Source organism: Lethenteron reissneri, unplaced genomic scaffold (assembly GCF_015708825.2).
Source record: "Lethenteron reissneri isolate LAM-NWPU_2019-01 unplaced genomic scaffold, ASM1570882v1 scaffold_1407, whole genome shotgun sequence".
Lineage (NCBI taxonomy): Eukaryota > Metazoa > Chordata > Hyperoartia > Petromyzontiformes > Petromyzontidae > Lethenteron > Lethenteron reissneri.
The window spans coordinates 373-26,739 of NW_026891121.1; the positions used below are offsets into that span (position 1 = coordinate 373).

General features: G+C 55.9%; 1 protein-coding gene and 1 long non-coding RNA gene across 2 annotated transcripts in view; one reads left to right on the top strand and one right to left on the bottom strand.

Annotated features, from left to right (window-relative positions):
* Window positions 1-2,463: 2,463 nt before the first annotated feature.
* Window positions 2,464-3,655, bottom strand: LOC133362223 (uncharacterized). The gene is made up of 3 exons (XR_009757475.1): window positions 3,531-3,655; window positions 2,700-2,894; window positions 2,464-2,583 (listed from the first exon to the last, which is right to left on the bottom strand). It is a non-coding gene; the product is annotated as an uncharacterized LOC133362223 (long non-coding RNA).
* Window positions 3,656-8,711: 5,056 nt separating this feature from the next.
* Window positions 8,712-26,367, top strand: part of LOC133362224 (adhesion G protein-coupled receptor L3-like) — a gene marked incomplete at its 3' end in the record, with an annotated part of 28,284 nt that continues 10,628 nt past the window's right edge. The window contains exons 1-7 of the mRNA XM_061581160.1: window positions 8,712-8,805; window positions 10,797-10,992; window positions 12,318-12,442; window positions 14,957-15,228; window positions 16,953-17,517; window positions 19,870-19,973; window positions 20,344-20,506. Of these exons, the coding sequence (XP_061437144.1) occupies window positions 8,730-8,805; window positions 10,797-10,992; window positions 12,318-12,442; window positions 14,957-15,228; window positions 16,953-17,517; window positions 19,870-19,973; window positions 20,344-20,506 (1,501 nt within the window). The remainder of the gene's footprint in view (window positions 8,806-10,796; window positions 10,993-12,317; window positions 12,443-14,956; window positions 15,229-16,952; window positions 17,518-19,869; window positions 19,974-20,343; window positions 20,507-26,367) is intronic.

Consider the following 26,367-nt stretch of genomic DNA (forward strand, 5'->3'; position numbering starts at 1 on the left):
ATATATACATACACACACATACACACACACCCACATACCACACATGCACATACATACACACACACATACACCACACACACGCAGATACATACACACGACAACATACATATACGCACACACACACAGGTATACACACACACGCAGATACACACACACACATATCACCATCATCATCACCATCATTACCATCATCATCATCATCACCATCATCATCACCAGTACAGCTATTGAAGGCTTCACAAACTACACGGCCGAAATAGATGTTAAATAATGCGGGAGCCAGAGGACATCCCTGTCCACACCCCGGCCATGTAGTTTTACCCGGGCCCGCTCACCATCATGAAGGTCCTTAATGATCGTGAGCAGGGTCAGGGACTCCGAAAGCACGAAGAACAACCCAGAGCCCAGGCCTATGATGGTATCATAGGCCTTGACCAGGTCAATAAAGCAGGAGATGTAGGTCTTGTTGGAATTTCCTACACCTCTGCTGTAGCAGACGGACAGAAAATATGGCATCTGTGCAGGACCGTCCTTTCCTGAAACCATTGGGGCTCCGCAAGCCTCTCCTCAGCATGCCTAGCAAGGCGATGTTGAATAATCCTTGCCAGGACCTTTCCCGGCACACTGAGGAGTGAGATGCCCCTGTAGTTGTTAGTCTGTGCAGGGTCGCCCTTCTTCAAGAGGGGGACCACCAGGGCATCCTTCCAATCCTGCGGAACCGTCCAGTAGTCCAGACTTGTTATGATGTCATGGGCAGTCTGTGCACAAACGCCACCCTCCCTCAGCATTTCTCTTGAGAGATCATCTCTGCCCGGTGCCTTTCCTGGTCTCAGGCTCTGGATCGCTTTCAGTACTTCCTTAGATGGCAGCTCAGCCAGCCACTACAGGGGGTGACTTCCTCTTCAAAATGAGGCACCGCAGCCTCAGCAGGGCTATCCTCTCTTTGTCCCACAATGTTTTGCAGGCTGGGGGAGTTCCCCTCTCCCGGACCTCACAGAATGCTCAGCAAATCTGCAAACCTGTTCCTATGGGTCGGAGATTGGATCACCGTTCTTTCCCTTAATGATGGTAATAGGTGTGGTGCTGCAGGTCACTTTTTTGATGGAATTAAACAGCGATTTGTGATCGCGGGCCATTGAGGCAGACTCCATCTCTTCAGGAACCTGCACACCAACCATCCTGCAGCGCCTCACGGCTCTCCGAACCTCGAGCGAAGGCTGCGGTAACCGCCTCATTCTCTGATGGGATGCTGTAGACGAGAGTGGGCCTGTGCTTTTTTCAGCCAGCCTGAACACCTCCTCTGTCAGCCAGGGTCTCTGGGAGGTCTGGACCGTGTACCCAAAGCAGCCATTGCAGCTGCATGAGCCACAGTCCTAAACCTCGCCCATTTACCCTCGACATGAGGAGTGGGGGACGATGCCAACCCCAGCCGCAAGCGATGATGAAATTCTCGCTTGCAACTTTCATCAGCTGAGACCAGGCCACCTTAGGTTGGAATGGGGTCCTGGGTGTACACCCACCACCGGAGTGGAAGAATGGCAGGCGCATCTTACAGATGACTAGTCGATGGTCAGAGGGCAGATCAGCTCCACGGTAGGTCCTGGTGTCAAGGACATGGGCCCGCATCCGCTGGTCCGTCACTATGTAGTCCAGCAGATGTTCTTGCTTGTGTAGTGACTATGATTGTCACTGTGTGGTGCCGGGCTTACGAAGCTACGGCGGATAATGTGTTGGCATTACGTGCAGCCCGCTCACTGGGCGTAGTACCACCAGCCCTAGCGGGGCTGGGTGAGCGCTGGTCAGCGCGGAGACACCACGTACGGCGTGCGGTGCGGGCTCCCGGCGAGGGAGCGAGAGGGAGCGTCAGCCAGCCAGGGTTACGTTAGGGCACGATACGCCAGTTGACCTGCCGACACGTGACCGGATGATATTGGAGGGGGCCACCGGTGGACGGGGGGCCGCTGGGCGGTCACGTGGTCTACAAGAGCCTTTGGGGAGCCTTCGGGAAAGAGCCGGAAAGATCTAGAAGGTGGGCGGGGCGAGGGGTTGTAGATCTGAAGTTTTCGCGACTGCGATGATTCATACTCTTTGGTGTTTTCGGTAAAGTCACGTAGGTGAAAAATAAAATAAAATTAAAATAAAATTAAATCACGACGTTTCGGACGCCACGCAAGTGTCTATCAACGGGCGGGAAAGCGTGGCCTGCTGCTGATGCAGACCAAAGAGTGAGGGGCTCGGGGTTCTTCGTGTTGCTGGCGATGAAGATCCGCATCGGGTTGAAGAAGCCTCTAGTCACGCGGTCAACACCCAAGTGTAGCTTGTGTTGTGTCGCTGAAGAGTGTTGCTCCCAAGACAACGTCTGCGACCGAGTTGGACTCGACACACTTGGACCCGCCGCCGGGGTTCATAGAGCAGCGTAGCGCTAACCGCTACACCACCGCTACCCATCGCGCTGTGGGGGTCACCTTGGTCTCGATGTTGCGCCCTCTCAGTGCCGAGCGGACGAAGCGCAGCACGCAGTCCACCAGCCCCTCGCCCTTCCACGTGCTCAGCCGTCCGTCCGGATCTGCCGAGCTCAACTCCCTGCAATGTCACCGCCGTGACGTGAACCCCCGACGTTCCCCGTCGCGTCCACCGCGTGACGTCGCGTCAACCGCGGCGTTCCCCGTCGCGTCCACCACGAAATCACCGCCCCTTACCGTAGGCACGCCAAGGCGTTGCAGAACGCCGCGGAAGGCGAGGCGGACGAGCCGGGTGGGGAGGTTGAGGCGGGCGAGTCTCCAAAGTTGCTCCTCCAGCCGCTCTCTGGCACCAGCACGAGCTCCACCAGCGCCGGGAGGCAAAGCTCCACCAGCGCAGCCCTCAGAGATGGCGCGACAGGTTCCACAGCGTGCCTGGGGTAGGGGTGGCGAGGGTGGGTGGTGAGCGTGGGTGGTGAGTGGGTGGTGAGTGGGTGGCGAGGGGGGTGGTGGAGTGTGGGTGGTGAGTGTGGGGTGAGTGTGGTGGTGAGTGGGTGGTGAGCGTGGGTGGCGAGTGTGGGTGGCGAGCGTGGGTGGCGAGTGTGGGTGGCGAGGGTGGGTGGCGAGTGTGGTGGCGAGGGTGGTGGTGAGCGTGGGTGGTGAGCGTGGGTGGTGAGCGTGGGTGGTGAGCGTGGGTGGCGAGGGTGGGTGGTGAGCGTGGGTGGTGAGCGTGGGTGGCGAGCGTGGGTGGGAGCGGGGTGGTGAGCGTGGGTGGTGAGCGTGGGTGGCGAGCGTGGGTGGCGAGAGTGGGTGGTGAGCGTGGGTGGTGAGCGTGGGTGGTGAGCGTGGGTGGTGAGCGTGGGTGGTGAGCGTGGGTGGTGAGCGTGGGTGGTGAGCGTGGTGGTGAGCGTGGGTGGTGAGCGTGGGTGGTGAGCGTGGGTGGTGAGTGGTGGTGAGTGTGGGTGGTGAGTGTGGGTGGTGAGTGTGGGTGGTGAGGTGGGTGGTGAGTGTGGGTGGTGGGTGGTGAGTGTGGGTGGTGAGTGTGGGTGGTGAGTGTGGGTGGGTTGCTACCGGTGATCTTCTCCAGGGTGTGAGGGTTGTGAGTGCGTCCCAGCAGGCTGGCTAAGGCCGCGAGGCTTCCATTGTTGCTAAATGCCAATGCGCCAGCATGGCTGGAGCTGAGGACTTGCAACATCTCGCATGCAGACGCAAGCACCTGTAGGGGCAACGGGGAGGTGAGGAGATGCACAAACAACCGCCATTCACCAGACCATGTGCACCTTGAGGCCACGTGAAGTGTCAACGCCCACTGGCAGGAGGGTCAAGGGGCAACCCAGGTGCCACGGGTCAACTGAGATGACCGAGATGACTGGCTGATGCACCACCTGTGCCCCCTACTGTGCCAACTTGCTGTGCTTTAGCCACCCGGCGCTCCGCTCGTTGTTGTGAGCGTCGCTCCTCCGCCCTCCGTTGTTGTTGGAGGGCCACTGCCTCACAGACAAAAATCCCCCGTGTAGCCTTAACAGACTGTAGGAGTAAGTGCTGTTAGCGAGTAGCACCTGTAAAGGCCGGCACGGCACACGAGGGGGTCGGTGGCCAACACCATGCCCTTTGTCGCCCTAGCAGCGATGTTTACACATTTGAGGCTGAGTCGACCTACACACACACAGACACATATCCTTGTCCCCCCGTGCGCCCCCAACTCGTGGTCTCACAATGGTCGTCCTCCTCACACTCAACGAGCAGCGTGATATTGAGCGCAGCTTCCCAGCCGCCCACACCACCGCCACCGCCAACGTGTCAGGTTGCTGGCAATCACCGCCACCAACGGCAACACCACAACCACCAACCACCACCGTCAACACCACAACACCCACCGCCAACACCATCACCGCCACTGCCGCCACACCGCCACCACCGCCACAACAACCACCAACACGCCACCTCCACCACCAACAACCACACCACCGCCAACACCACACCTACCACCGCCACACCACCGCCATCACCACCACCAACACCGCCACCTCCCCCCCCCTCCCCCACCGAGAAGCCTCCTCTCTCTCCGCTGGCCGCCCCCCTCCGCGGTGTTGCAGTGGGCGGCGGTGGCGGTGCTGGTAAAGAAGCAAGCCTCTGAGAGCGCCAATGAAGCCGGACCACCAGCGGCGCGGCAGGAGCCAAGCGGTGGGTGCGGCGGCAGCAGGGGCAGCAGGGGCAGGCAGGGGCAGCAGAGACAGCAGCAGCAGGGGCAGCAGCAGCAGGGACAACAGCAGGGGCAGCAGCAGGGGCAGCAGCAGGGGACAGCAGCAGCAGGGACAACAGCAGGGGCAGCAGCAGGGCAGCAGCAGCAGGGACAACAGCAGGGACAAGCAGCAGGGGGCAAGCAGCAGCAGGGACAACAGCAGTGACAGGCAGCAGGGGCGCAGCAGCAGGGACCAGCAGCAGGGACAGCAGCAGGGGGCAGCAGCAGCAGGACAGGCAGCAGCAGGGCAGCAGCAGGGCAGCAGACGAGACAGCAAGGGGCAGCAGCAGGGACAGCAGCAGCAGGGGCAGCAGCAGCAGGGGCAGCAGCAGGCAGGGACAGCAGCAGGGGCAGCAGCCAGCAGGAGCAGGGGCAGGGCGTGGAGCGTCAGACAGGAGGCGCCGCGGTGACCATGGTGGTGACAAGTTCTTCGGCCTGGGAGGGGGGGAGTGGGGGAGAGGTGAGCGTGTGTGTGTGTAGACATTACACACAGACACACACACATTTACAACAACAGCAACCGCAATTCGCCACTAAGTGCGGTGACTGTCATCACGACGCTTGTGCCAGGCCACGTGCACCTTGAGGCCACGTGAAGTGTCGAACGCCCGCTGGCAGAGGTCACGGGGCAGACCCAGCAGGTGCCACGGGTCGACTGACCGAGATGAACCGAGATGACTGGCTGATGCACCACCTGTGCCCCCTACTGTACCAACTTGCCGTGCTTTAGGCACCCGGCGCTCCGCTCGTTGTTGTGAGCGTCGCTCCTCCGCCCTCCGTTGTTGTTGGAGGGCGACTGCCTCCAACTGCCCAGTAGCGTCCTTCACGAGCCTCCTCCACATGAGGCCGATCTGACACCGCTGGTACCAGTCATCGGCAAGTCCACTCAGCTCCACGTCCTCCTGTACCACATCACTCCATCTCTTCTCTAGCCCGTGCCACGCCCGTTTAGCCCCCTCGATCCGGCCGAACAAAAGCTGTTTAGGCATGCGGTGGCTGGGCATGCGGGCTACATGACCCAGCCAACGCAGCTTGCCTGCCGGAGGAGCTCACCGATGGGACTTTGCCCAGATCTTTCAAGGATTTGTGAGCTCCTCACACAATCCAGCCTATTTAAACCCAACAACCAGCACAACAACCACCACACAAACAACAACCACCACCACACAAACAACAACAACCATCACCACAACAACCACCACAACCACCACCACCACACAAACAACAACCAACACAACACCACCACCACACAAACAACCATCACCACAACAACCACCACCACACAAACAACAACCACCACAACAACCACCACCACACAACAACCATCACCACAACAACAACCACCACACAAACAACAACAACCACCACCACACAAACAACAACAACCACCACCACACAAACAACCACCACAACACCACCACCACAAACAACACCACACAACACCACCACAAACAACCACACAAACAACCACCACCACCACAACAACCACCACCACCACAACAACCACCACCACAACCACCACCACAACCACTACAACCACAACCACAACAACAACCACCACTACAACCACCACCACAGCAACCACCACCACCACAACCACCACAACAACCACCACCACAACAACCACCACAACAACCACCACCACAACAACCACCACAACAACCACCACAACAACCACCACCACCACAACAACCACCACCACTACAACCACCACCACAACAACCACCACCACAACAACCACCACCACCACCACTACACCTCCAACCTGGGTGCCGCCATCTTGAACTTGGCGATGGTCTCCGGGTTATGACGTCACCGGGAATCGTTTGTTCGATTCTCATCGATTCTAATCGTTGGTTTGCGCGTCTCTCTCTGCTAATCGATTCCCATCGATTATAATCATCGTTTTGCGTGTCTCCCTCTCTCTGATGATCGATTATCATCGATTACATTATCCGTGCCGCATGGCTCCGTGTGGCTATGAGACGTTGACCCCCTCGCCTGGTCTACAGGAGGTCGTGGTTCGATCCGACCCTGACCACAACAACCACCACAACCACCACAACAACCACCATAACCACCACAACCACCACCACAACAACCCCCCACTACCACCACTACAACTACCACCACACAACCACCACTACCACCACCACAACAACAACAACCACCACAACAACCACCACTACCACCACCACTACAACCACCACCACAACCACCACCACAAAAACCACCACAACCACCACCAGAACCCACAACCACCACAAAACCACCCACAACAACCCCCTACTCACAGCACTTGCCCTACAGCCTGCTAGAGGCTACACGGGGGATCTTTGTCTCTGTGTGTTCATAGCTGCTGCTGCTCACAGCACTTGCCCCTACAGTCTGCTACTACAGGCTACACGGGCATCTTTGTCTTTGCCTTCATAGCTGCTGCTGCTGCTACTACAGCCTGCGCGAGGAGCTGCGTGGTCCGTGTGTGTACGGTACAATGATTCGCGTCTGTGAACCGCTATTAAAACGTAAATAACAATGTTTAAAGCACGGCAACGTCACAATGAAAGCTTAAGGCCCACGAGTAACATAAACAAATCGTTGCAAGTGCACCAATGTGAACGTGAGAGGGCGAGATATGATGGGTAGTCACCAGGCCTCGCCTCACGTCGGGGGACCACGGCCTCGCCTAGCGACTCCGGCCCAACGAGCCGGGCCTGAGATCCAGGCGAGCGCCGAGGCTGAGGCCTAAACAACCCCCTCACCAAGCTCCCAACATTGATCGTTAAGAATTAATTATTGATTTTTATTAATTCTTTAACGATTAATTTTTGCAAGCGAACAAATCTAATTGCTCATCAATGCGGCAAAGTCACGTAGGTAAAAAAAAATCAATTTTTTATTTTGTTAATGTAATGAATGCGAGTGAGTGATGTATGGTGAATGTGGATATCCGTGTGTATCTTTACAGCACGGGCTGGTTACTGGGGAGACAAGGCGGCCTTCATAGCTGCTGCTGCTACTCGCTAACAGCACTTGCCCCTACAGTCTGTCAAGGCTACACGGGGCATCTTTGTCTTGTAAGCTACAGTGACGGCCTTCATAGCTGCTGCTGCTACTCGCTAACAGCACTTGCCCCTACAGTCTCTCTCTGCAGCCTGTTGAGTACATTGACAGCCGTGAGGCTGCGTGTTTCTCTCATCATCATGGTTTGCTAGGAGATGTTAACTACCTCGCCTGGTACGCAGGAGGTCGTGGGTTCTATCCCAACCCTGACGCTTCTACTGTCTGTTTGGAGTTTTGCGGTGTCTCTCTCCGTGGTCGCGTGAAATTTTCTCCACATTTATAGAATCAACGTCGCGCGTTTGGAGACTATTTGGATGCTCGACGTTTCCACGTGGTCATCATTGTGGGTTTTTTTGCTTTTATCATTTCAATTTGTTATCTTTTTAATTAAACATTTCTATGGACGTGACTTTACCGAAAGAACCAAGAATATAACTCAACTACACTTTTATATTACCAAGCTCAGGGCCCACTGAGTGTCTGTGGCTCTTTTTCACAAGTGACCTCACAGCAAGTTGGTTTCTTGCCCGTCTCTACATCGCCTGAAGGCGCGATAACCCACTTATGCCTGGACTTTCTCCCCCCGTGGCTGACTTGATTTTTCAAGGAATTATTTTGTCGCTGGTAGTAGACCGGAGTAGGTATGCATGTGCTCATGTTTGCTGAACTTATTTTGCACCGTACGTAGCCAAGGAGTGCTAATCGGAGTCAGGACCATCGCGAGAGGTGTAATGGATGATGATGATGCAACAGTGACGTCCACTGTAACACTAATGACGACCACACGTGTCTCTCCGTCTCCACCACAGCATTCACCTGACCAAGTACTGAGACCAAAACGACTTCACCGTCTCCAGCAACGCCTTGGAGAAAGTCCTCGCCGGAGGGGTCAGAGGTCAGCGGTTCAGAGGTCACTCTGCCCGACTCCTCCGTCTCCTGCTGCCGACATCGCGCGTGGGTTCACGATGGCCAGCTGGAGACTGCTTCAAGCGCAGCTGCTGCTGCTGCTGCTGGGCGCAAGCGGTTGGCCTCGCGCAACCGGTACGAGGCTCTGTCTTGTTTTAAAAACTTTTGGCGTCATCTGGTCCAACCCATGTGAGACTAGGCTCTAAGGAAAGCTGTCTCGGGTGTGGACCAATCAACCTCAAGGACAGTGCACATTATCAGAGTTATGTTTTTTGTTTGCATTATGACTGCAGGTATTGTGGTCTATGCAAACATGACTCCTTGTAAAAAGGTGTCAGTTTTGTTGCCAGATAGAAGGGTAAAAACCAATTATCATATTTTTACTGGCAAATGAGTTTCCCATAGTTTATTGAACCAGTTAAGGCGCCCACTGAGATTTTTATTATATATTATAGCTCTTTGTCAGAAGCGACCTGGTGATCGCAGGTTATAGCTCCACAAAGTGGCTTATTGGCACGTGCACATTTATAGTAGTGGCCAAATACTTTCATCATCATCGTCGTCATCGTCGCGAGACATAAACCGGAGGACCCGGAGAAAAACGAACGTGACCACGGGGAGGGAGACATGCAAACTTCATGTCTATACAGCAGGCATCACGGTCAGGATTGAACCCATGAACCTCCTGCAAAGATAGCGACGGAGTGAGATGAGAAAAAAAAAACTGATAGAGACGAGACAACAACGTAGTGAATTGAGAAGTGATGTGCATAAGAGAGGGGCGCCGTGGCGGTGAGATGTTGACCACCTCGCCTGGTACACAGGAGGTCGTGGGTTCGATCCCGACCCGGACACCTGCTGCTGTATATTTGGGGTTTGCGTGTCTCTCTCTCTCCGTGGTGAGATGTTAACAACCTCGCCTGGTATACAGGAGGCCGTGGGTTCGATCCCGACTCCTGATGCCTGCCGTATATTTGGAGTTTGCCTGTTCTCCCCGTGGTCACGTGGATTTTTCTCCAGGTCCTCCGGGTGTTCGCTGGACATTTAGAATCAACGTGCGTTTTAGAGTATTTGGCTGCTATAAATGTCCACACGATAAGCCACGTCGTTGAGCTGTATAGCTCGTTCTCTCTCTGGCAGGGCGAGCGATAGCCGTGCAGAGCGCTACAAGTTGAAATCGTTGCTACTGTTGGATTGCAATGGGGGTGTTTGGGTGCTCATCTCATTTGGACATCCTGGAAATCCCACATTGGCGGTGACACTTGTGCATCACAGCAAGCAGCGCCTGGGTTCAAATCCCGACTTGGGCACCTTTCTGCATGGAGTGTGTTGTTGTTGTTGTTTCCAAAGCACGTGCGTACTTTGAACTTCTTTGGCACCGTACGTAGCCCACCGTGCTCATCGGAGTTGTGGGGGAAGGACAACAAACGAAACACAAACTGAAACTTTGGATTCCACCACACAGCAGCAGCAGCAGCAGCGGTAGCAACATCGGCCACTACGGTGAAACCCTGGCAGGACCCTCCTGGACAATAACCCTTGAGACTCTGAGGCGTTTCCTTGGGTAAGCGGGCCAATCATAATAAAAATGATGATGATAACGATAACGACCTCTTGACCTTGTCCCAGAGGTCGTAACCGGGTACCCGATACCCAGCTACCCATACCCGGTCGGGTACGGGTACCCGTTTGCGACCCTGGTGCGGCCTGGTACGGGTACGGGTAGGCCGTGAGTCACTGGTGAGTCACCATTTGTCACTCATTTTCCAACGTCTTGTCTCTTCTCACATTTCAAGTTCCTAGATCAACCCACCCGCGCCTGCAACATGGCTTCATCCCAGAGGTCGCAATCGGGTACCCGATACCCGTACCTTACCCGTACCCAGCCGGGTACGGGTAGGGTACGGGTACAGCCGGGTACGGGTACGGGTATCGGGTACCCGATTGCGACCCTGGTGCGGCCGGGTACGGGTAAGGAATCAAAACCCGTTTGCGACCTCTGACACAGACCTACACACAACCTACACACACCTAAACAGACCTACACACACACAGACTGACCTATACACACACGATACGACCTCTTGACCTTGTCCACCTCCGCCTGTCCGTCCTGTCCGTCGCAGGCTCCGAGTCCCCGGTGCGGCGGGAGCTGTCGTGCGAGGGTCGCCCCGTCGACCTGCGCTGCCCGGGCAGCTACGTCATCGCTGTCAGCTCGGCCTTCTACGGCCGCACCGACGGACAGATCTGCGAGTCCGAGGCGGCCAAGATGCAGAACACGGCCTGCTTGCAGGTCGAGAGCTTCCACATCGTGGCTCGGAGGTGGGCGCCAGTGTCGGGAGCGTGTGTGTGTGTGTGCACGCGCGAGTGTCGTGAGCGCGTGTGTGCGTGTGCGCACGCGCAAGCGTGTGTGTGTGTGTGTGCGCACGCGAGCGTGTGTGTGTGTGTGAGCGTGCGTGTGTGTGTGTGTGCACGCGCGCGAGCGTGTGTGTGTGGGAGCGTGTGTGTGTGGGAGCGTGTGTGTGTGTGTGCACGCGCGCGAGCGTGTGTGTGTGTGTGAGCGTGTGTGTGTGTGCACGCGCGCGAGCGTGTGTGTGCACGCGCTGCGAGCGTGTGTGTGTGTGTGGGAGCGTGTGTGTGTGTGTGTGCACGCGCGCGAGCGTGTGTGTGTGTGTGTGGGAGCGTGTGTGTGTGTGCACGCGCGCGAGCGTGTGTGTGTGTGTGTGTGGGAGCGGTTGTGTAGTTGGCACAGTAAGGGGAGGCACAGTAAGGGGAGGCACAGCCTCTCCCTGTGGTCGCATGGATTTTTCTCTGGCTACAAACGGTCAAAAGAAAGTCTCCATACATACATAGAGACCCACAGACTCGGATAGAGACCCATAGACCTCACACAGACACCCACAGCCTCAGATACCCATAGACTCGCATACATACACGTACATACCTCCAACACAGCATGCACACGTACAAACTCGGGGCACCGGCTACGTGTCACAGTGCGCTAACCCACTCGGCCACCGTCTATCCCTGCCCGCCCCCCCTCCCCCCAGTAAGAATCATAATAATTATAATGAATATGCCAGCCATTTGATAGCCACAAAGGGCCTGATTCTCATCATCACCCTCTCACAGGAGGATCCTGCACTGGGGATGCTTGGCCCAGCAGTGGCCGAGAGTCGCGGCACCGGTGTGTGTGTGTCTGTGTGTGTGTGTGTCTGTGTGTGTCTGTGTGTGTCTGTGTGTGTCTGTGTGTGTGTGTGTGTCTGTGTGGAGGGAGCGGCAGTGTAGCGGTTAGCGCGCTGCGCTATGAACCTGGTGAACCGGGTTCAATTCCCGCTCACGGCCAGCACCAGTGACGATTATCTGAAATGGTCCCGGGCCTCTCCTAGGTCGACTCAGCCTTGGTGCAATGTGTAAACATCGCCACTAGGGAGACAAAGGGCGTGGTGTTGGCCACCCACCCCCTCGTGTGCCGTGCTGGCCTTCATAGGTGCTGGCTAACAGCACTTGCCCCAACAGTCTGTTACAGGCTACACGGGGGATCTTTGTCTTTTGTTTTGTGTGGGCGGGGGGGTTAACGCGCGTGCTCGTTACCCCCCCTCCTCTTCCTCTCTACGCCGCTCCGCTCCCCCTGCCCCCCCCCGCAGGTGCAACAACAGGACGTGGTGCCACGTCGTCGCTGGCAACGAGCTGTTTGCGGACCCCTGTCCCGGGACGTACAAGTACCTGGAGGTTTGGTACAAGTGCGTCCCCTACAGTGAGTACTTGCGGAGCGCGCACACGCACACGCACACACACGCACGCACATGCACGCACACGCACGCACACACGCGCACGCACACACGCACACACACGCACGGACGCATACGCGGGCAAAGATCGCCCCCCCCGTAACGCCCTTTGACAGGCTGTCGGGGCAAGCACCGATGAAGGCTGGTACGGCACATGAGGGGGTGTGAGTGGCCAGCACCACGCCCGGCCGTCTTTGTCTCCCCAGTGCTAGCGATGTTTACGCACTGCACCAGGCAACCGAGGGGAGGCCCATGACGGGTTTAAACAATCGTCACTGATGTTGGGCGTGAGCACGAATTTAACTCGGGTTACCGGGTTCAAAGCTCAGCGTGCTAATCGCTTGCAGTCCACCACTGACCCGTACATTTTTTTGTTTGCACCTGCGGACTGGAAGATATTCGGTGTGATTACGAAACACACAAACATATGTACCACGCTTAGCTTGAGACACAGCTGATAAAACCAAAGAATTCAATTGTGTGCGCTCACCAAAAGTTATGCAGGTTGTAAATAAATATTTATTATGAAATCGAATCAACGCTTTCTTAACAGTTTTCGGCGTTAATTGACAGCATGGCGATTATGTGACATCGTCATTGCCTTGTTTCGTGTAATTGTTGACCGCATTTCTGGCGTAACTGTCAGCGCTGTGCGTTCATGAGCCTTATAGACTGCATTGATTACAATAGAACTAACACGCTAAATACGAGTACTACAACGTTATTGGAAATTCGTCCTATTGTGAAATTTGATGTCGTATCGTGAAAAAATATTTTGCGGCAATCCCAGTAACAACACCTTCGGTTGAAATTCGTTTAGGCTAGGCCTCAGCGCATCCTGGGAAACCCCACAATCCTCTGCATGCCCGCTGTTTCTGTGAAAAAGCTGAATGGCCTGTGTTCACGACGCTTTCATTTCAGCCAAGTGTTTAACCGACGTGCGACGATGAATCTGTCGATTTATGCCACACACAGTAAGCCCCCGATGCACATGCCACGTGTGTGTTTAAGAATCGCGATCGTTCCCTGTGGACATTCGGCTTCGTCAGGCTCTGCTGCGACACAGACGGCACCTATGTTGACACACACCCATCAGTACACGTGTCACGTGAGGTTATATCCGGGTCGTTGACGGATTACAACTCGTCACAATTATTGGCTCTACCGGTCCTGGTCCATAGCCAATGGGGGGAAGCCTAGGGGCGTGGCCCTGACGTGATGGGATGGTGACAGCTGTTTGTAGAGGATTGGTTCTGCTGGCTTTGGCCACAGCCAATGGGGGGACGAGTCAGGGGCGTGGTCCCAGGAGCCTACGATGGAGTCTGGAAGATTCCATGGAGGCTAACCAGGATTGGTGGAAAGGTACCACGTGACCCGGGTATTAAATAGGGGTGGAGACGAACGACACGTGGTCAGAACTGGAACGAACGGAGGAGGAGGCCACGCGAGAACGGGGGTCCAGGCTGCCACGTGGTCTAGGCTGCCACGTGGTCCAGGCTGCCACGTGGTCCAGGCTGCCACGTGGCAGTGCGTCTCTCTCTCTCTCTATCCCTCTCACGCTGCCTGTCAGCAGCGTGAAGGAAGTGCTGTAATGAAAAGTGAATAAAGACCGGATTCCAGAAGTCGCTTCAACGACCTTTATTACACACGCATGCAAACGGTGGCGAGATGTTAACTACCTCGCCTGCTATACAGGAGGTCGTGGGTTCGATCCCGACCCTGACGCCTGCTGTATATTTGGAGATTGTGTGTCTCTCTCTCATCATCATCACGGTGGCTAGGAGATGTTAACTACCTCGCCTGGTACACAGGAGGTCGTGGGTTCGATCACCAACCTTGGCACCTGCTCTATATTTGGAGTCTGCGTGTCTCATCATCATCATCACGGTGGCTAGGAGATGTTAACTACCTCGCCTGCTATACAGGAGGTCGTGGGTTGGATCCCGACCCTGACGCCTGCTGCTGTATATTTGGAGTTTGCATGTCTCTCTCTCATCATCATCACGGTGGCTAGGAGATGTTAACTACCTCGCCTGGTACACAGGAGGTCGTGGGTTCGATCACCAACCTTGACACCTGCTCTATATTTGGAGTCTGCGTGTCTCATCATCATCATCACGGTGGCTAGGAGATGTTAACTACCTCGCCTGCTATACAGGAGGTCATGGGTTCGATCCCGGCCCTGAGGCCTGTATACTTGGAAGCTTGCATGTTCTCCCCCTGCGGTCGTGTGGAGTGCTCTCCGGGTCCTCCAGTTTTCCCCTCCGCGTTTAGAATCGACGTCGCGCGTTTCGAGTACTCGGACACCGCTGTACATTTCCACGTGATAAGTCACTTTCGTTGAGCTGCCATTGTGTGCGGCGAAGTTGCTTCTGCAAAAAAGTTACGTAGCTCAGTGGGCCTTTTATAGTATATCGACTAGGGAGCAGCCGCGAATGATGCTTGACCCGACCGTCCGTCCGTTCGTTCCGTCTGTCCCCCGTTCCCCGTGGCAGTCTTCCCCTGCCCGGGCAGCATCCGCCTTGTCGGCGAGGCCTTGCACCTCCTGCAGGCGAAGCAGAAGGCCGGCTCGTGGTGCCGCGACCCGCTGCGTGCCGACGGCAAGGTGTACTTCATGCCGTGGTCGCCCCACCGCACCAAGAGGCTCGTGGAGTACACCTCCCTCCAGGACATGGCGGCCGGGCTGCCGCTCACCAACTACCAGCTGCCGCACCGAGTGGACGGCACGGGCTTTGTGGTGTACGACGGAGCCGTGTTCTTCAACAAGGTCGGTGCCCGGCGCGGCGGAGAGATGTTGGCCACCTGATTTAGAATCCACGCACGTTTAGAGCGATTGGCTGTTGTTACGTCGCCACGTGATAAGCCACTTGGTTGAGCTATCATTTTGTGTGGTGAGCTGCAATCGCCAGGTTGTCGGCATACATAACGTGGTTGACCAATAGGGAGCCTAAATGTTTCTAACCGGCGAAGATGCTCCATTAGGGGGGTGCACGTTTTGCAAGCGTAGAGAAGGGAGGAAATTACCGTGGCCGAGAAGACCTGGAGCTTCATGCGGAGCGAGAGACCAGGTAGCTTCCACACAGCGTAATGCAGCCGATGAAAAGATAATGGCGCTCAACTGATTTGGAGTGAGACCTCTGCTGTTAAGCTGGAGCCGGTCATGAGCACACTGCCCAGGTATGGGAAACTCTCCACTCTCTCCACTACTGCCCCATCACCGATTGTGAGTTGTGGGAGTGGATTGTCCGATGGTACAAAATACCCAGGCAGGTGCTTAGTTTTGGTGGGGCTGATTATAAGTCCCCACCTCTTAGTGGCAAGTTCCAGGTTCAGCAGCAGTGCCTCCAACTCCACCTCTGAGTGAGCAGCAATCACCAGAGCATCGGCATACATAACATGGTTGACCAATAGGGGTCTATCCCTTGACCGCACCCGGGCATCGATCAGCCTCCCATTGTATCTGTACCAGATGGAAATTCCTCCGGTACAGCTATTGAAGGCTTCACGAACTACGTGGTCGAAATAGATGCTAAATCATGTTGGAGCCAGAGGACATCCCTGTCGCACCCAAAGGTGTACAGGGAATGGCTCTGACTCCTGGCCACGTAGTTTTACCCGGGCCCGCTCACCATCATGAAGGTCCTTAATGAGCGTGAGCAGAGGGTCAGGGACTCCGAAAGCACGAAGAACAACCCAGAGCCCAGGCCTACTGATGGTATCATAGGCCTTGACCAGGTCAATGAAGCAGAGATGTAGGTCTTGTTGGAATTCCCTACACTTCTGCTGTAGTAGACGGACAGAAAATATGGCATCTGTGTAGGACCGCCCTTTACTGAAACCACATTGGGGCTCCGCAAGCCTCTCCTCAGCGTGCCTAGCAAGGCGATGTTGAATAATCCTTGCCAAGACCTTTCCCGGCACACTGAGGAGTGAGATTCTCCTGTAGTTGTTACTGAGGAGTGAGATTCTCCTGTAGTTGTTACAGTCTGTGCGGTCCCCCTTCTGAAAAAAGGGGGACCACCAGGGCATCCTTCCAATCCTGCGGAACCCGTCCAGCGGTCCAGACTGTTGTTATGATGTCATATAGGGCAGTCACGCTCACACGCTCAGACACTCAAACACCTTCGCACCTTCACCTCCACTCTCCCTCACACACTGTGAGGAGCGTGCCCCCGCACTTCACTTGTGCTCATCAAAGACAAATATCCCCCGTAAAGCCTTCAACACACTGTTGGGGCAAGTGCTGTTAGCGAGCAGCACCTATGATGGCCGGCGCAGCGTACGAGGGGGTGCTGTGGCCAACACCACCACGCCCGGATCTTTCACGCTCACACCTTCACCCACTCACACACGCACACACTCCCACTCTCCTCTCCCCCCCTCTCACTCCCTTTCCTCTCCCGACCCCCTCTCCCCACCCCCTCTCCCTCACACACACACCCACCTCTCCGCCACACACACACACACGCTCACCTGACCTCCCCCTCGCAGGAGCGAACGCGCAGAATCGTCAAGTTCGACCTGGGCACGCGTGTCAAGAGCGGCGAGGCGGTCGTCCCCAACGCCAACTACTACGACACGTCGCCCTACCGCTGGGGCGGCAGGTCCGACATGGACCTGGCGGCCGACGAGAACGGCCTGTGGGTCATCTACGCCACGGAGCAGAACGAGGGGCGCGTGGTGGTGAGCCGCTTGAACCCGTACACGCTGCGCATCGAGGCCTCCTTTGAGACGGCCTACGACAAACGCTCGGCCTCCGACGCCTTCATGGCGTGCGGCGTCCTCTACGTCCTGCGCTCGACCTACGAGGACGACGGCGACGGAGGGGCCAACGGCACCGGCGGAGGAGGAGGAGAGGGGGGGACGAGCGACCGCATCGACTACGTGTACGACACCAACTCGCGACGGGATGCGCGCGTCGCCATCCCGTTCCCCAACCCGTTCCAGTTCATCGCGTCGGTGCAGTACAACCCGCGCGACGGCGCCCTCTACGTGTGGGACAACCACCACGTGCTGCGCTACACGCTGCACTTCGGCACGCGGGATCCCACTGCAGGTGAGCGGAAGGGTGAGGCGGCGACGTGGGGGTGGGTTGGAGGAGTGGGGGGGGTGTAGAAGGGTGGGTGGTGGGGAGCGGTAGCGTAGCGGTGGGATTGCAGTCAAGAGTCCCGCTGTGTCTCGCAGTCCTACGGCGGTGTCGATGGAATTATCACAACAATAATAATGGTGGTGAGAATAAAAATAAATTTGCTTGCTCATGTCACTGCTGGTGGAAGGGATTCTACTCGAGGGAGCTCTAGAGAGGGTACTTGGCCTACTCTTCCACACTGGCCAGACTCCTTTGAGAGGCGGGAGTACGGGGACACACTTTGACCCAACATAGCGACCTACCCATCGAATACCAGGTGAGGTAGTTGACATCTCAACACGGAGAGAGAGAGAGACACGCAAACCCCAAATATACAACAGCAGGTGTCAGGTTCGGGACCGAACCCACGACTTCCTGTATACCAGGCGAGGTAGTTAACATCTCACCACGGAGAGAGATGTTCCATTAGAGCGGAGCACGATTTGCAAGCATAGAGAAGAGAGTTTAGTTGGTTGTCAACAGACACTCGCTATTGCATTCACATTCGTCACAACGACTCAAAAGTGATTTTCCTGCTCAGAAAGAGCGTTGAGGCATGTGCGCTCATCTCCCGCTTACAACCCTGAGCCAGCGGTGGGAATTCCACCTTCCTATGGCGGGGACAAGTCTATCGCACAGGACAGTGTAATTCCATTCAGAGTGAGTGATTAAATCCAGCTGCTCGTTCAAAACTGACCAGAGGGTAGGAATACCTTTTGAACCAGAGGTAGGACCCATCTGTGGCCTGTGGCTTCACTTCACAAGGCACACAGCCGCATGAGGCCAACTACAGACGATTGTTATCCATCGCCGTGGGCAGTTTTTCTTCGTGGCACTAATCGTCTAACGACGCAGCGCTCTCAAGTCGCTCCCATCACCGCCTCGTCTTGTTTTCTGTGTGCAGCAACTTCACTCAGGGTGACCTCGTAAGAGTAAAACTCTTAAATTGGGGCATGGGTTCGAAACCAACCCTGATGCCTGCTGTATATTTGGAGTTTGTGTGTTCTCTCTGGTCGTGTGGATTCTTCTTGCACTTGGTTGAGCTATCATTTGTGATATCCAGGTCGCTTCTGAAAAGGAACTACATAGCTCAGTGGGGCCTTACCTGGTAAAATAAAAAGTAGTTTAATAGTTTTGTTTAAATTCGGGGAAAAACCTTGCTCCACACCTTTTCAACATGACCACTTACAGTACGTTCGTTTCCTTACAACCTTGCAGTAACAGGATGGACTGAGGTGTTTGAAGTCCTGTTCGGCCCTCGGTGCGCGACAGATTCCCCAGTCATTCATTCCTCCCCACCCTCTCGTCTCCCCTCCTCGCCCCCCCGGCCACCGCCCCTCACCCAACTTTATCTGGAATGTTCTGGAAAATAGGTAAATTTAAAAATACCACTGTCCTGGTCACAAAAGCAAAGTTTGTTGGGAATAATAGCCATTTTCTGTACTTTTAGGCAGAAGCAATTAGGAAATATCGCTTACTACCCAGGAACAAAAACGAATTGTTACACAGTGTTATCAGAGCACGTTTATTTGCATGTTTAGCACAAGTACCGTGGGTGATTGTTGCAGACTTGATTCCTTGCAAAAGGCATCGTCTATTTGGGGTTTCAACATCTGAACACCTCCTGTTTGATTGCAAGAAAGGGGTGAAACCTGTTCTTGTTTTTCACACAGTGACCGACTTTGTTCGATGGTAGTGATCGGGGCAGTATGTGTGCGTACGTTGGAACTTTCTTCCACGCCCTACGTAGCCGACTGCATTAATCGGAGGTGCGTCAGGAGTCCTCCTTGTAGCCCCCCCCCCCCCCCCCCCCCACGGGTCGAACTATGAGGCGGCACAAACTTTGAACTCTTCGGGACACCGGGGATGCCCTTCCTGAAACCGGGAACCTTCGTCAACGGTTACTCACCGGTGACTCACGGCCTACCCGTACCGTACCCGAAATGAGTGACAAACGGTTACTCACCAGTGACTCACGGCCTACCCGTACCCGTACCTGGCCGCACCAGGGTTGCAAACGGCTACCCGTACCCGTACCCGGCCGGGTACGAGTAGCCGGGTATCGGGTAGGGTACGGGTATCGGGTACCCGGTTGCGACCTCTGACGTTCGTCCAATCCAGGACATTTGGGAGCTCTGTGCCGCTGCTCTTGGGTTGTGAATGTTTGTGCGTTGAACTGTTTTCGCGCCGCACGTAGCCAACCGTCGATTGTGTAAATGTCAGTTGGTCGCGCCCGTGTCCTCAATATGGCCGTTGTTCTTTGTGTTACCCACAATGCAGTGCACGAGATTTCGACGATAGGGCCTTCCAGCGGAGGCAGCACCGCAAGTCCTCCGCGTAGCCACGTGGCAATGGTGCCGCCCATCCCTACGCAACTGCCTCAGGTAACGGTGGTGGTGGTGGTAGCAGCAATAGTGTTGGCAGTAGTGGCGGTGGTGGTGATGATGGTGGGGAGCAGTGGTGTAGCGGCTAGCGCTACGCTGCGCTACGAACCCGGCGACCCGAGTTTGATTCCCGCTCACGGCCAACACCGCTAGCGATTATTTGAACCGGTCCCAGGACTCCTCTCCTAGGTCGAATCAGCCTCAAATAAGTACCTGGCGCGGAGTGTAAGAACATGGTAGTGGTGGCGAGCGGTGGCGTGGTGGTTGGCGCACTGCACCTCCGATCGGCACGGTTGGCTCCGTACGGTGCGAAAGAGGTTCAACTTACAACACTTGCGCTCGACTCTTCAATGCCGCGTCTCCACCGCAGGACACGACCGACGTGACACCGGGAGACGTGGCGCCCGCTGACGGTGGCCAGGGCAGCACCAGCGTGCCCACATCCTGTCCCCCCACGCTCGCCCACGCCGTCCAGTGGCCCCAGCTGCTGCGGGGCAAGACGGCCGAGAGGCCCTGTCCTGCAGGCGCCGTCGGTGAGTCTGCCCGCCTGCCGCCTCCGCCCATCTCCCTCCGTCTCCCTCCGTCTCCGAGTCTCTGTCTGTTTTTCTATCTGTGTCTCTATCTCTCACATCTCCCTCTGTGTCCGTGTCTCTGTCTCCCACATCTTCCTCTGTGTCAGTGTCTCTATCTGCGTGTGTGTTTCTCTCACGTCTCCCGATGGCTGTAGCTCCATCTTTCTTTCTATTTGTCTGTGTCTGTGTGTGTGTGTCTGTGTGTGTGTGTGTCTGTGTGTGTGTGTGTCTGTGTGTGTCTGTGTTAGTCTGTGTGTGTGTGTCTGTGTGTGTCTGTGTGTGTCTGTGTGTGTGTGTGTGTCACTTTTTCTGCCCCCTGTCCCCTCGGTTTCCATTTTTGTGTCTCATGCTCTTATGTCTGTAGACCTCTCTCTGCCTATCTGTTTTTCTCTGTCACCCTCTCTCTGTATTTTTATCTCTTTGTGCCTCTTTGTCTCTCTCTCTCCGGTTGTCTATCTCCTGCTGTCTCAGTCTCTCTTTCTGTATCCCCCCCCCCTACCCGCCCCCCTTTGTCTCGCTGTCTCAGTCTGTGTCGGCCTACACCAGAGACAGCAGCCTTCTTTCTAAAGCTCCCACCTATAGTCAGACTCATCCCCACCAGAGATGAGCCCAATGATGGTGGTGTCGTCCGCAAACTTCAAGAGTTTGACGGAGGGGTGACTGGAGGTGCAGCTGTTGGTGTACAGGGTGAAGAGCACAGGGGGAAGGACGCAGCCCTGAGGAGATCCGGTGCTGATGGACCGGGAGTCAGAGACTTGTGATCCCAGTTTGACACACTGCTTCCTGTCAGACAGGAGGTCTGTGATCTACCTGCAGGTGGAGTCGGGCACATTCAGCAGGGAGAGCTTGTCCTGAAGCAGGGCAGGGATGATGGTGGAGTCCAGGTGCTGTAGGGTGAAGTGGAGGGCCATGTTAACTGCGTCGTCCACAGACCTGTTGGCTCTGTAGGCAAACTGCAGGAGAGGGTCTGTGATGGCTTTGAGGTGTGCCAGCACCAGGCGCTCAAAAGACTTCATTACCACAGAGGTTAGGGCGACGGATCCGTAATCATTAAGTCCTGTTGGCCTTGGCTTTTTGGGCACAGGCATGATGGTGCAGGACTTGAGACAGGCTGGTACATGGCATGTCTCCAGTGAGGTGTTGAAGATGTTGGTGAACACCAGAGACAGCTGGTCAGCGCAGTGCTTGAGGGTCGCTGGAGAGACAGAGTCTGGCCCAGCTGCTTTGCGGGGGTTCTGCCGCTTGAAAAGTCTGTTCACCTCTCCCTCCTGAATTGAGAGAGTCATCTCTGTAGTGGGGGGGGGGAGGCCTCTTGGGTGGCAAGGGGTAGTTCAGGACAGTCCAATTGTCTTTCAAATCTGCAGTAGAACTCGTTCAGGTCGTTGGTCAGGCGAGAGTCGTTAGTGGTGTGCGGGGCTCTGGGCTTGTAGTTGGTAATCTGCCTGAGCCCTCTCCAGACAGAAGCAGAGTCGTTAGCAGAGAACTGATGTTTTAGTCTCTCTGAGTAGAGTCGTTTAGCCTCTCTCACCGCCTTGCCAAACCTGTTCTTCGACTCTTTGAATCTGTCTCTATCCCCACTCCTGAACGCTTCCTCCTTCTCCAACCTCAACCTTCTGAGCTTTGCTGAGAACCAGGGCCTGTTGTTGTTGAAGTTCACCTTGGTGCGTGTTGGAATACAGCAGTCCTCACAGAAGCTGATGTACGACGTCACAGCCTCTGTGAGTTCATCCAGGCTATTGGTACCAGTCGTGAACATATCCCAGTCAGTATAGTCCAAGCACGCCCGCAGATCACAGCAGGTCTACAGAGCTTTAGTTTCTGCCTGTATGCAGGAATCAGGTGGACCAAGGCATGGTCAGAGTGTCCCAGTGCTGCTCGGGGGACGGCGTGGTAGCCTCTACTGACTGTAGTGTAGCAGTGATCCAGGGGTTGGACCAGATGGCGTCATCTTCGGGAGAGAAGGAGGAAGGAGGTTGGGGTGGAGACGGAGCGTGGTACCTTCGGGAGAGAGGGAGGAAGGAGGGAGATGTGGACGGGAGCTAGCGAGGGGTCGTGTCGGGTAGAACTGTGGAGAGAGGAAGAAAGAATAAACGGCGAGCAGCCCTGAGCGAAGACCTGGTCTCCGCGTGGATCTAAATACCCGGGGTGTCCAGCATGAAGACTCTACAATTGGTGTCGGAAGTTTCCGTCGAACCTTCGCAACAGGGACATAAACATTAGCTGGCATCGTGTCAAAAGCGACTGCTAAGAGGAAGAACGTACCAGCGGTGCTATCGGACGAAGACGACGCCATCGATGGAGTCGGGGACACTGGAGATGCGGCCCTCTGCGCCGCTGCTGACAGCGCAGGAGGCGGCCGGTGGTGCTCTCCAGATGCCGCCACCGCCTGAGGGCCAGCGGGAGGTCGCCGTCCAAATCGCCCAGCTCGGCGAACTCGGCCAGCTGCTCGCATCGGCCACACCGTCGCTGGACGCTCAACTCTGGACTGGTTGTCGGGGTTCTGGCAGCTGCCGTTGGATGAGGACTCGAAGCTCAAAACTGCTTTCCGCACACCCTAGGGCCGTTTCCATTTTAACTGCCTGCCGATGGGTCTCCATTCCGCCCCGGCCACCTTTCAGCGTCTTATGGAGATGGTCTTAGCGGGTCTTCAATGGGACTCGTGCCTCACATACTTGGATGATGTCATCGTTTTCAGCCGGACGTTCGAGGGACACCTACAACAGTTGCGGTCGGTCTTCATTAAGGTGCGGGCCGCTAACCTCAATGTTAAGCCCCGAAAATGCCATTCCCTGCAATCGTCGGTTAAGTGCTTGGGTCACGTCGTGAGCCCATCAGGGGTGGCTACCGATCCCAACAAAACTGAGTGCGTGCGCGCGTGGCCGACCCCTAAGTCTGTGGCGAGGGCTCCGTTATTGACCCTCCTGTACGGTCCTCCTCATTCAGTGGGACGCAGAATCCCAGAGGTATTGTGTCGTCTTGCCCACGGTCCTCCGCGGGAAGCTTACCCGGGTTGTTCACGGTAAAGTGATGCACTTGGGGTTTCGGAAGACGTTCACTATTACACGTGACTGCTATTGGCCGGGTGTGGAGGATGACGTGGCACTTTTGGTTAAAGGTTGCAAGGACTGCCCGTCGTAAGCCGCCGGTTCGGCAGGATCTGTCCCCGCTGCAGACGGGTCAACGGGCTTTCGACATCCTGGGCCCCTTCCCGGTTTCAAAAAGGGGCCATAACTATCTCCTGGTCGGGGTTGAGTATCTCACCCGTTGGCCTATGGCGTGGGCCTTGCCGGATCAGTTGGCCGCGTCCGTAGCCGATGCCTTTGTGCGTGACTACGTGTTGGACAAGGGAGCCCCCCCGAGCAACTCTTGACTGACCAGGGCCGAAATTTTTCCTCCAGGTTGCTCAAGGAGGTCTGCCACCTTCTGGGCACGGGGGAAATCAGGACGTCACCCTACCACCCTCAAACTAATGGGATGGTAGAGCGATTGCATCACACCCTTACGTCTATGCTATGTCACCAGGTGGACACGTCCCAGTCTGATTGGGACCTGCACGTCCCAGGGATCTTCACGGCGTACCGGTTGGCACCTCGTACCTCCACGGGATTCTCCCCCTTTTTTTTACGTACGGGAGGGAACTGGAGTCCCCGATGCACGTCCAATTGGGCTTTGGCCAGAGGTCGCAAACGGGTTTTGATTCCTTACACGTACCCGTACCCGGCCGCACCAGGGTCGCAAATGGGTACCCGTACCCAGTTGGGTACGGGTAGCCGGGTATCGGGTAGGGTGTCGGGTACCCGGTTGCGACCTCTGGCTTTGGCTCATCCGGTGAAGGATCCGCGATGCCTGCCCCCATGTGGGTTGCGTCTCGACAGGTTGCGGGAGGCCCCGGAAAGTAATTCGCCAGCCGGCAAGCAGCAAGTGAGAGGCTGACGGTGCCCCGGGGGTCCGGAGGTTGGTTCAAGGTTCAAAGTTCAAAGTTCATTTATTAGGTATAGCCCTGTGAGCCATTCGGCTCTTAAATCGGTGATAAGGCCTGGCTGCATTGCCCGCAGGTGCCCCTGGGGACGTCCCGTAAACTATATCGGCCATGGCAGGGTCCAGTGGAGGTTTTCGAGGTCTGGAGACCGTAGTGCGTGCGCATCTGATTCGGCCAGCGCCGTCGGATTGTGCAGCCCTCTCGGTTGAAGAGGTATGTGCCTTGATAATAGGATTTTTTCTGGCTACAAGACTGAAACCTTTTTGCAAGGAATCATGTCCGCATTAACCACAATACTGGTGTTCAAAATGCAAGCAAAAAACACACTGATAATATATGCATTGTTCTTGAAACTGATTGGTCCACACCAAGCCGTCTCTGGTGTGGACCAGTCAGTTTCAAGGACAATGCATATATTATCAGTGTGTTTTTTGTTGCATTTTTACCACAAGTCTTGCGGTTAATGCGGACATGATTCCTCGTAAAAAGGTTTCAGTTTTGTTGCCAGAAAAAAAGGGGGGAAAACCCTGTTACTATATTTTGGTTCTGGTGTTGAGGTGCAAATGACGACACGGAGGCAGGTCTTCTTGTAAGGGCTTCTGCCGGTTTATTAATAGGGGTTGTTGATAACTTCCACCAGGGGTAGGTGCCCTACACTGGGTCCGTCTGTCCCTAGCTCGGATAGCTCTTGGGCTCTCTGCCTCGAGTCGGATCGGGGGATCAGCCAACACCGACCGACCGGGGAGAGCAGCACCTTCCACAACTTGAGCCGCCTTCTCTCCAGACTCCCTGAGCGCTTCCCCCGGCTGTCTCTTCAACCTCTCTCCATCCCGGGCTCCCACGGGGTCCCCCTTAAGTACCACGAGGAGACATGGCGTCATCGCACCGCCCAGCGCGCACGACGTCACATCCCGATATTACTCCTCTACACCGGCAAAAGAGATCTGATGAGATACGTGCCTTGTTCCGCTGAATCATCCCCTGATGTGTCCGACGAGCCGGGTCGCGGGTGTCGTGAGGCAGTGCGTCAGGGTGCATCTTCTCCGTGCTCCACCCGCAGGATCACAGCACCTAGTCCCCACGGACACGCCTGCGCCCCTACCCAGGGGGGAGCGGTCTCGCCGCACCGAAACGCCACCGCAGGACCAGGCTCCGACTCCAGGAGGCGGACCAGCCTCGGGGACGAGGCCCAGGAGTGGCTTGTTCTGTTGAGCACCCTTCCTGCACCCTCCGCACGACGGGTCATGGAGTGGGGGGCCTCTGCACGGGCCATCTGGTCCCTTGTGGTTATCCTACCTTCTTGTGCTCCGCGTTATTGTTCTGCTTGTTGTGTTGTTGGCTGCTGGTCGTAGGGGTCGCTCGAAAAATGTTATTTCATTTTTTTTTCTCCCCCTCTTCTCTGACATCACGTTGGCAGCCGGGACGGCTGATTTTTCTTCACGGGGGGGGGGGTGATGTAGTGGAGCACCGCGGAGACCCAACGAGGGGCGAGCACGGGAAGAGGGACGGAAAACGAAGAGCCGGGGAGAGAGCGGGAGGCGAGGAGAGAGAGGAGGAGAGAGAGGGGGGGAGAGGAGAGTGGGAGTGTGTGCGTGTGTGAGTGGGTGAAGGTGTGAGCGTGAAAGATCCGGGCGTGGTGGTGTTGGCCACAGCACCCCCTCGTACGCTGCGCCGGCCATCATAGGTGCTGCTCGCTAACAGCACTTGCCCCAACAGTGTGTTGAAGGCTTTACGGGGGATCTTTGTCTTTGATGAGCACAAGTGAAGTGCGTGGGGGCGCTCCTCACAGTGTGTGAGGGAGAGTGGAGGTGAAAGTGCGAAGGTGTTTGAGTGTCTGAGCGTG